General features: G+C 46.2%; 1 protein-coding gene and 1 long non-coding RNA gene across 5 annotated transcripts; both read left to right on the top strand.

The window, feature by feature from the left end:
• The first annotated feature begins 235 nt into the window (after positions 1 to 235).
• LOC125528767 (3-ketoacyl-CoA synthase 5) lies at positions 236 to 1,991 on the top strand. The gene has a single exon (XM_048693206.2). The coding sequence runs from the start codon at positions 332 to 334 to the stop codon at positions 1,793 to 1,795; it is 1,464 nt and encodes a 487-aa protein (XP_048549163.1). The 5' UTR covers positions 236 to 331; the 3' UTR covers positions 1,796 to 1,991.
• Positions 1,992 to 2,917: 926 nt separating this feature from the next.
• On the top strand, positions 2,918 to 7,881 carry LOC125528768 (uncharacterized). 4 transcript variants are annotated; one of them, XR_007292469.2, is made up of 6 exons: positions 2,918 to 3,372; positions 3,958 to 4,034; positions 4,232 to 4,426; positions 5,537 to 5,621; positions 6,094 to 6,192; positions 6,327 to 7,881. It is a non-coding gene; the product is annotated as an uncharacterized LOC125528768 (long non-coding RNA). The 4 variants fall into 4 exon arrangements; XR_007292468.2 differs by lacking the exon at positions 6,094 to 6,192 and having other exon boundaries at positions 2,920 to 3,372; positions 6,327 to 6,405; positions 7,319 to 7,881; XR_007292467.2 differs by lacking the exon at positions 6,094 to 6,192 and having other exon boundaries at positions 2,920 to 3,372; positions 6,327 to 6,405; positions 7,396 to 7,881.
• Positions 7,882 to 10,225: the final 2,344 nt, after the last annotated feature.

Raw genomic sequence — 10,225 nt, forward strand, 5'->3', positions numbered from 1 at the left:
TAGATTGGAAACATGAGAATTAGGAAATAATGAAGTTCGTATCCACGAGACCACGAGTCTAGAAGGGGTCCGTCTAGAAGACGCCAGGATGTGACAGTCACCAATGACATCTGTCACAAGATGGTGCATGTACTTTGAGTGAGAATGGTTTCTTGTAATGGTGACAGCATGGGCTACAACTAGTCAACTACAAACGCAAATGGAATGACATAAACAGATGCATGCGTGAACGTTGCGGCGTGCTTTTAAATCTCCTAAGTTCCGACACCTTCATCACCTACGAATCAACAACAAAGCCACGACACCATCACGACGCGGGCGCTTCAGAAACATGGTCATCTCACCACGCCGTGTCAACAAGCACCTCAAACACTCGTTCCAGCTTGTCGTGAACAACTTCCTCGTCGTCATCGCCGTACCGCTCACAGCCATCGTCGTTCTCCGTGAAGCCGCACAGCTCGGACCCGAGGAGATCCTCTCCCGGCTCCATGGCTTGCGGCAGGTTCACGTCTTCTTGGCCGTCTTTCTCCCGTTCGCCTTGGCCACCTTCTACCTGATGAGTCGCCCGCGCAGCGTCTACCTCGTCGACTACTCTTGCTGCAGGCCTAAATCTAGTTGCCGCGTCTCCATAGGATCCTTGGTGGAGAATGTCCGCTTCTTGCCGTACCTCGATGATGGCGGTGTCCACTTCATGACGCGCATGCTCAAGCGCTCGGGCCTCGGCGACCAGACCTACCTCCACCCTTCGCTGCACTATATCCCCCCGCGCTGCTGCTTAAGTGGAAGCCGCGATGAGGCGGAGCAGGTGATCTTTGCAGCCGTGGACGATCTGTTCGCCAAGACGGGCATAAGTCCTGGTGCCATCGACATAATCGTCACCAACTGCAGTGTCTTCTGCCCGACCCCGAGCTTGGCAGACATCATCGTGAACAAGTACCAACTCAGAGCGGACATCCGAAGCGTGCACATCTCTGGGATGGGGTGCAGCGCGGGGGTCATCTCCCTGGAGGTCGCGAGGAACCTCCTGCAGGTGGCGCCGCGGGGCGCGCGCGCCCTGATGGTGTCCACGGAGACCACCTCTCTCCTCAACTATACCGGCAAGAACCGGGCGATGCTGCTGCCAGCCGCCCTGTTCCGCATGGGCGCGGCCGCGGTGCTGCTGTCAACGTCCAGGTCCGTGTCCCGCTTCCGGCTCACGCACATCGTGCGAACGCTCACCGCCGCGCAAGACAGAGCTTACCTGTGCTTGTCCATGAAAGAGGACGACGTGGGAGAAACAGGAGCATACCTGTCCAAGGACCTTGTGGCAGTCGCCGGCGAAGCGCTCACGGTTAACATCACGGCAATAGGGCCCCTCGTCCTCCCGCCCTCGGAGAAGCTGCTGTTTGCGATCTCGTTCATTGCACGGAAGGTGCTGAGGAGAAAGATCAAGCTATATGTCCCTGATTTCCGCACGGCCTTCCAGCACTTCTGCATCCATTCTGGTGGCCGGGCAGTGATCGACGCGGTGCAAACTAGCTTATGCTTATCAGATGAGGACGTTGAGCCATCGCGAATGACGCTGCACCGATTCGGAAACACGTCCAGCAGTTCATTGTGGTATGAGCTTGCATACATGGAGGCCAAGAGGCGGACGCGCAAGGGCGATCGGGTATGGATGGTCGGGTTTGGTTCTGGTTTCAAGTGCAACAGCGCCGTTTGGCAGTGCATCAGGTCTCCCGGCAACACAATTGTTGGTGCGCCATGGGCTGATTCTATTCATCTGTATCCTCTGAACATCTCGGAAGTAGGCTAAAAGGTTCATGCACGTATAAGTGCGACTCAGTTCGTACAATACTATTATTGATTTGTTATTGCAACAACGAACAATACTTTCACGGTGTAATTATTATATTTTATGGGTGGTTAGGCCACAGTCGAATGAGACTTAACCAAGTCTCAAAAGAAGAAGAAAACTGAAAAGAAAAAATTGTACGAATCTTCATGCAATATCAAAGGAATATAGCATCTACTGAGTACTGAGACATAGCGAAGTCTCAGTCGACTGAGCAAAACTGATATTTTACCTTAAAAAAAGCAAAACTGATATTTTATTCGTTGCATGGTAGGACAGAACAACTACTGATCTAAAAAGTCTTATATTAATTTACAGAGGGAGTAATTGTTTTGAGGTTATAAATAGGAAATAAATCATGTTTGTGGACCAATAATGCAATACAACATAAAACACATCCAGACATGTATCTTTAGACAATCTCGCAAAACTTTGTTAATTCGTCACAACGTTTACATGGATGAAAGAAAGTTTGTCGGACTGGCCTAACCAAACATTGCGGCCAGCCCCTAGCGTTAATGCATTCTTCACTAGACTGCGAGCCTCATAATCTGAGCTCCTAAATTCGTGGGCTATATTGCATGAAATAAATACCCTAGTACTTTCTTTAATTTCCCGAATGATTGCACCATATCGTGCACAACTTCCACTCTTGACTTCGTCCACCACGATCTTATTATCGGATACCACATGTAGATGTTGATTATGTAGATCCTCTAACAGAGCCATTGCCTCTCTCACTGCCATAGCCTCAAGTGTAGTCGGACATGATATATTAGGGAAGACAACTGTAAATGCTCCCTAGAACACTCTGTCTTGGTTTCCGCTAATTGCTGCCACTACCCCGTGAGATCTGTTCCTCCCCACTGCAGCATCAACGTTTACTTTTGGAAAGTTCATTGGAGGAGGTAATCATCTAGGAGTCCCAAATCCTAAAAAGTGCATGCGTGCTCGTTGTGGCGAGCCAGCACTCACAGCGACAACCGTTCGATCGCCCCGCACGCGCGATCCAGGGGCGGACGTTTCGTGCTCTCGGTGCGGCTTGTTACGACATGTTTTCACCTAGGGGGCCCACCACTATCCCACGTTCTCGATGCCGTTGGCGTAGTTTTCTAAACCGCCCAGGGAGAGCGCCACTGTATCCCCCCATCCCAATCCATTCCTCCTTGCTCGCCCCAAATCTTGCTCGCCGGTTGTCGGCATAAATCATGTTTTTGCCGCCGGTTGCCGGAGACGGAGAGGGTATGGGTGGTGTTTGAGCGCGCGCGACGGAGGTGCGCGGGGTTGCTGTGGCGCGCGCGGGGCACTGCAGAGGTGCGCCTGGAGAAGGCCGCGGCGGAGGTGCACGAGGCTGTGTGGGGAGGCGCGCGAGGCTGTGACGGATAGCGCGAGCAGCTGCGGTGGTGCGCGCGCGGCGAGGCTGCGTTCGAGCGTGCGTGCTTCGGAGGTGCGCACGGGGACTACAGAAGACCCGGTGAGCGTGGCGAAGGTCGTCGGCGACGACTTCGTTTCTGGCGGTGGAGTCGCCGCTGCTTGAGGTAAGGTCCAGCTCCACGCACCCCCCCGATTTCCATTTTCTGTTCAGGTTAGGGAATCATGCGCACAAAGAGAGGGACGGGGTTCATCCCTCATGGTGTTTTGTTCACGAGATTGTGTTACGGGTGAATCAGATGTTCATGGAAGGGATTTTTGGCAGATTCGTTTGTTTCCGAGATGGGATTTTGTCTGAAATTTGTAGTAGGAGTTGCCTGACTTCATGCTAACTTAGTTGCATGAGTTGCTTCAGTATTGCGTAGGAGTTGCCTGATTAATGCTATTCGAGTTGCCTTAACTAGAAATGTTGCGCAGCGTTCGAACACAAGTTGCCTGGTTTTCTGAACCCACAGTTGCCTTCATGATGTGGAATTCTGCCAGTGGGTTTTCTCATGTTTAATCCATGTGTTTTTGTGTGTGGGATTTTTGCCAGAAGTGAGTACATGAGTTGCCTGGACTTGTAAAATAGTTGCCAGATCCAGTCTGTTAATCATTTTATCAACAGGATACTATAGTGTTATAATGATAGTTTGGTTTTTCATCAACCTGAAATACATTTTTTGATTTTATTAAGTTTTATATTGTTGCAGGATCGACAATGTCTGAAGCAAGCAAAAGTGGTGGTCAGGATTTACAAGCTAACCAAGAGGGTCCAGAAGAAATAGAGGTAACAACGTTTTTACTCTCGGCTGAAATTAAAGAGAGGGAAGGGGAGGCAAGGGGCCGGAGTTGTTCCTTTTGTTTTTTTAGTAGTGTTTTTTTCTTCAATAATATGGGGTGGCACGGTGTCGGTGGTGTTCTCATGTTCGAGATATGCTACTGTATTTACTAAACAAATGAGCACCTTTTGTTTTTCCAATGCAGGCACACCCATCTCAACAACAAAACCCGACTATAATTGGCTACAAGTGTAGGTGCACTAAAGAGGTGATTTGTCATGGGAAGCGCTCGTTAGACATAGATAGCAATGCAAGTGCACCAGATGATGATTAAGAAGCCAGGGAGGTCACACAAGAGGAGGAATCAAAGCCAAAATGACGGAACACATGCGAAAATGAGGTAATTTATGCATGCACTTGTAGTTTCCACACACATTTTTTCTTCAAGGGCTGGATGATAGCAAGTCTTTTTTTTCTCAATTTATGTGACTAATGCGTGGCAACTTAGCTTTTTTGTGTATGTCTTTGTCGTTTTTGAAAGTATCTCAAAATCGCCCCCCTAAGCATGTGTTTTTCTACTCACATCTACAATTCTATGTGATAGAGGCGGAATAGGGAGGTTGAAGAGGGGTGTGGGGGTCCCATGTTTATGGCGAATCGATGATTTTGAGCGCGGCGGTGGTTTGCGACTTGGGAATGTGGGGGGCTAGAATTGTGTATGATTTCAGCAGAAATTCTTGAAAACTTGCCCAACACATGAAGGTTAGTTTCTAGAGATGCCGGTGTAAGTCGCCCAAAGATCCTGTCCCGAGATGGGGGGATGGAATCATCGATGACTCAAGCCGAAAGTGTCCAAAACTTTCCCAATGCATGATAGGTAGTTGCTAGAGATGCTAGCGTAAGTTGCCAAAGATCCGATCCCGATATGTGGGGGCTGGAATCGTCTATGACTTGAGCCGAAAGTGTCCAGAACTTGCCCAATGCATGATATTTAGTTTCTAGAGATGCCGACGTAAGTTGCCAAAGATCAGCTCCCGATATGCGGGTGCTGAAATCGTCTATGATTTGAGACGAAAGTGCCAAAAACTTGCCCAACACATGATAGTTTGTTGCTAGAGATGCTGGCGTGAGTTGCCCAAAGATCCACTGCCGAGATGCGGGGGACTGGAATCGTCAATGTTTTGAGCCGAAAGTGTCCAAACTTGCCCAGCGCATGATAGTTAGTTGCTAGAGATGCTGGCGTGAGTTGCCCAAAGATCCGCTCCCGAGAACATTGGGTTTTATTTTGTCCAAAACTTGCCCAATGTATGATAGTAAGTTACTAAAGAGGCTGGCGCGAGTTGCCCAGCGATTATTTTTAGCAAAAAGTTGATTTTATTTGCACAAAAGTTGTGTTTTCCAATAGGATAAGTTGTCTACATATAAATAGTACTTGCCTAAATCACCTAAGTTTCGTAAATATGATTTTGTAGACGTTCTTGCCTAAACAGATTGTTTGTTCTGTTTACAGGGCCTCACTAAATTCTAAAGTCAAAGCAACATTTTTGAGGTTTTGTGCACACACCCAAGCAAGAAGGTTCAACATCCACTTCCTGGTAAGCTTCGCACAAAGATATCCAACTTTTTTGTTTCAGCAAATAAGTGGAGTTGCTTACTACCAACAGTGATTTTTCTTAAACAAATCCTAGAAGTTGGCTGCTCTTTTTTTTCTCAACACAGTACTAGTACAAAAACCAATTTAAGAAAAGCATCAAGGGGTTTCTCTGGATGTACGACAGTCAGTAGTTGGAGAAAGGAATACAAAATAGTTTTCATGTACTGACAGAACTAGCCTTTTCTTTTGGAACACTATCCATTCCATTAGCTAGTGCGCGCGGCAAGATCGCCTGCCACAACACTAATTACATCAGGAGGCAGGTTAGTGAGCCAAACACGCTCACTGTCCAAAGCCATTCCCGCACCATGCCTTGCCGACATGTGGGCTGGAACATTACATTCACGAGACTGAAAAAGAACTTTATACTCCAAAAATCCTAGCCTCAACTGGTACTTTGCCTCCCGGAACAGGTTCCCAAGTTTTGCTTGATCCGCAACCGTTGATACAATGGATTGCTGCAGTGTGAGGCAACCAGTCACTGGTACCGCCTCAGGGATAGATGTCTTCGGGTAATATTTGGCTTGCAGAACTCGAGCACAAAGGGAGTCCGGGTTCTCACAGGACTAGCTTTTTTGTCAATACTTGATTTGCTTAAAAACCCGCTATAGTTGCTCACTAATTCCTTTTCTTGCAATTGGTGTAGTAAAATCAATACTCGCTGCTCACGGCGTAAGAAACAAGGGGGAAACACTGGAAAAATAGTTGCAATCTGGATGAACAAGGTGAGAAAAAAAAATCAAACCTTCTCTTTCTTTTGCTGAATTTTGATGTGTGGGTTGGTTAGTTAAACATTGCACGAGCAAAATATGGGTCAATTTTGCCTGAATTTTTATATGCAAGTTTTTGCTTAGAAGAAATCCATATAAGGTGAAACATTTTTATCTGTTTTTTGCTTCTTGGGGTTTTAAGCATGGGTGGCCAATAAATCAATCTCTTTTTTTCACCTGTATACACATCAGCCCTAGGAGATACCTGTCAAAAATCCAAAGCACAAGCTAAAACCAAAACTTCAAGAGGGTTATGTTTGTTTTCATTCACACAACTAAATAAACATGAGTTGCCTCTAAACCATTCCCTACTTGCCCAAACATTATAGAAACTTGCCTAGATATGTGAACAGCTAGAAACACAACCAGCACATCAGCTACAGTTAGAGCAAATCCCCAGATAGATACATTGCCCAAAACCCAGTAGCAAAATTCACAACGAAACACAGCAGCTACTGCAAATTGTAGTTCAACAAGAAATTTTGCCCCAAAATTCACTAGTAAAAGCCAAACCCTGTAATTTTCAACACCTCCTTTTTCCTTAATTTTTTTTCTACCACACAAGAAACATGAGTTGCCTGCATTTTTTTCTCCTGGATTGCCTACACATATACACAACTTGCCCAAAAGCTTTGACAAGCTTGAAGATCAACCAAAAAACAACAGCTTCGCGCAACCTACAACACTCTGCAGATACTTGCAAAAAATTGAAGCATAAACTAGAATAGTAATTTCAAGAGAGGGGTTTCCCTGTGTTTTCAGTTAGAGTTGCCTGGAAATCATTCCATACTTGCATGCACATCATACCAATTTGCCCAAAAAACACATTATTTTGCATGTGTAATGTCTTAGTAGTTCTTTTTTGCAGTTTCACAAACATTAACTGCCATGTTGTTGTATATTCCCTCATTAATAAATCCTTCGTTCCACGGGCATTTGTAAAAGAGAAGCGGCATTTGTAAAAGAGAAGCATCTGAGAGGGCCCAACAAGATGGAAGCTCACCTCTCAGGTCCATGGCCACCAAAATGAGGGCAACAGTTGTGGCAATGGAGGAGAGGAACAGATGGAGAAGGGGAGGTCAAGGGGGTGAGGTTTGGGGGCCTGTGACTGGGAAAGGGAAGGACGATTTGGTGCGTTGGCGTGAGCCTATATAAGGCTAATGTCAGTAGGGACAGTAGTTAATATTGTGACAGACTCGCCCCTGGGGGCCATGTGCGTGAGGGGACTGTTTTTTTCTTTTTTGGATTTGCCAGCTGGATCAGGGGAAAGGTCCACTACTAATTTTAGGGTGTGTGCTCTAGACCGCTAGCAGCCAAGGGTTGCTGGCTAGTCGCGTCCGGAGTCCCAAATCCTAAAAAAATGTATAAGGTCGCCTAAGGTCTCAAGCGGTCAAAACCCTCTATGATTCAATCCCATCGTCGCCACTGTCATCCACTCATCATTAGCTACCACTCGGAATCGGCTGACGCTAGCAATCATTGCGGTCTACTTTGCGTCAAGTCATGGGTGAACAGTGATCCTACAAGGGCCGCGCTGATCTCTGTTGCTGGTTTGCGTCGAGCCCTCGAGCGTGTTCAATCTTCCAGAAACTCGGCGCAAGATTCTTTAAGTATAAAGAATATTGTATTCCGCTTTGAGATGGTAGTGCCTAATAGTTGTATGGTGATGCCATGATGGCCACACTGATCTCCGTTGCTGGTTTGCATCGAGCCCTCGAGCGTGTACCATCTTCCAGGAACTCACTGCTAGATTCTTCAAGGTATAATGAATACGGAAATCCATTTTGACTCATGGAGCCACATGCTCCCGCAATCTGGTCCGTGCCTCTGCCTCATGATTCCCGCGTAGGATTGTATTCCCAGCAGATTTGGATAGTATTTTTGTGCTTTGAGAGGGTAGTGCCTAATAGCAATACATGTTCTTGCTACTAGCTTGAAAAACGATCTTATATTGTGGCACGTAGGGAGTAGATGCTAGGCCAAGTTCAAAATTTTCTTTTATTTTAGGTTAGCCATACTTTTGTAGTGGACAAAAAGGTAAATAGAAAGAATAGGTTATATTCTTTTTTCCAGGCCATTTGTTTCACACTTGAACCCTTTGTATGATCATGTAGCCAATCACAGGGATAAATTTGAATGAATACTCGTAAATATCCGTTGTGATGTGATTTTACATGAGACTTGATATACATATTGTGATTTTACATGAGACTTAATATACATATTGTCACGCCTAATATGCGACTCTATCCTAAAGGAATTTGAAGGTCCCACCAAGGATAGAAACGCATATTGGAGACACTTTTGCAAGGTGGATATCATTATATCGTATCATTACATAATAGTTGGGGAATACATACAAATGGCATACAAATGTCACATAATACATCAAACATCATACATGAGAACACCATCCGTCTACGGATGAAACATAAACAGAAACTCAAACAACATCCACCCTGCTAGCCCAGACTGCCGACCAGGAACCTATCCCCTGAACGAAGGAGAAGTAGAAGAACTCCAAAACAAGTAAACATCGCTCTCACTTCATGATCACCGCATTAGCTGTACCTGCAACTGTTATTGTAGTAATCTGTGAGTCACGAGAACTCGGCAATCCCATTACCATGGGTATCAAGACTAGCAAAGCTTAATGGGTAAGGAAGGGGTAAAGTGGTGAGGTTGCAGCACGTGACTAAGCATTGACTAAGCATTGTATGGTGGCTAACTTATGAATACAAGAGTAAGATGAGAAACTACGCAAACGGTCGCAAACTAGTAACAACCACTAAGTGATCCTGAACTACTTACGTTCAAACATAACCCAACCGTGTTCTCCTCTCGAACTTCCCCGAAAAGAGATAGTCACGGTTACGCACGCGATTGGTGTATTTTAATCGAGTTTACTTCAAGTCCTCTACAACCGGATATTAACAAATTCTCATCTGCCACATAACTACGGGCACGACTCTCAAAAGTTTAAACCTTGTAGGGGTGTCCCAACTTAGCCCATGACAAGCTCACGATCCGTGGAGACAATCCTCCATCGCGGGACCCTCCGATCAGACTCAGAATCCCGATGCACAAGACATTTCGACAATGGTAAAACAAGTCCAGCAAGACCTCCCGGCGTGCCGACACCCTGATAGTAGCCGCACGTATCTCGTCTCAGGCCACGTCCAGATGAGCACAACATACAGCAACTGAGACCCGAGTTTCCCCGGGGGAAGCCGCACACGACTCTAGTTTGGGACCAACACCATCGGCACTGCCCCCCTGTATGTAGAAAGAATCCTTGGGTTCATGACGCCCTATGCCAATTAATTATTTAGTTCAAGTTTTTATTATGGCAAATGTTAAAAGCAATGTTGGTCCTTGCTAGAAGAGTTTTATCAAAGCGAACTGTCAAGAGGGGCCCATAAACCCTCACCGTGTTAGGGACGCAAAAATCAAGGAACATAATATCGGTATGACGAAAACTAGGGCGGCAAGACTGGAACAAAACACCAGGCATAAGGCCGAGCCTTCCACCCTTTACCAAGTATATATGTGCATTAATTAAATAAGAGATATTGTGATATCCCATGATATCCATGTCCCAACATGGAACAACCTGCAACTGCACCTGCAACTAGCAACTCTATAAGAGGGGCTGATCAAAGCGGTAACATAGCCAAACAACGGTTTCTTAGGAAGGCTAAAAACGTTAGAGGCTATCATGGCAATTTGGGAGGCTTGATAAACAAGTGGTAGGTAGCGCGACATAGCGATAGCA

Source organism: Triticum urartu, chromosome 7A, assembly GCF_056163025.1.
Source record: "Triticum urartu cultivar PI428250 chromosome 7A, HENAU_Tu73, whole genome shotgun sequence".
Lineage (NCBI taxonomy): Eukaryota > Viridiplantae > Streptophyta > Magnoliopsida > Poales > Poaceae > Triticum > Triticum urartu.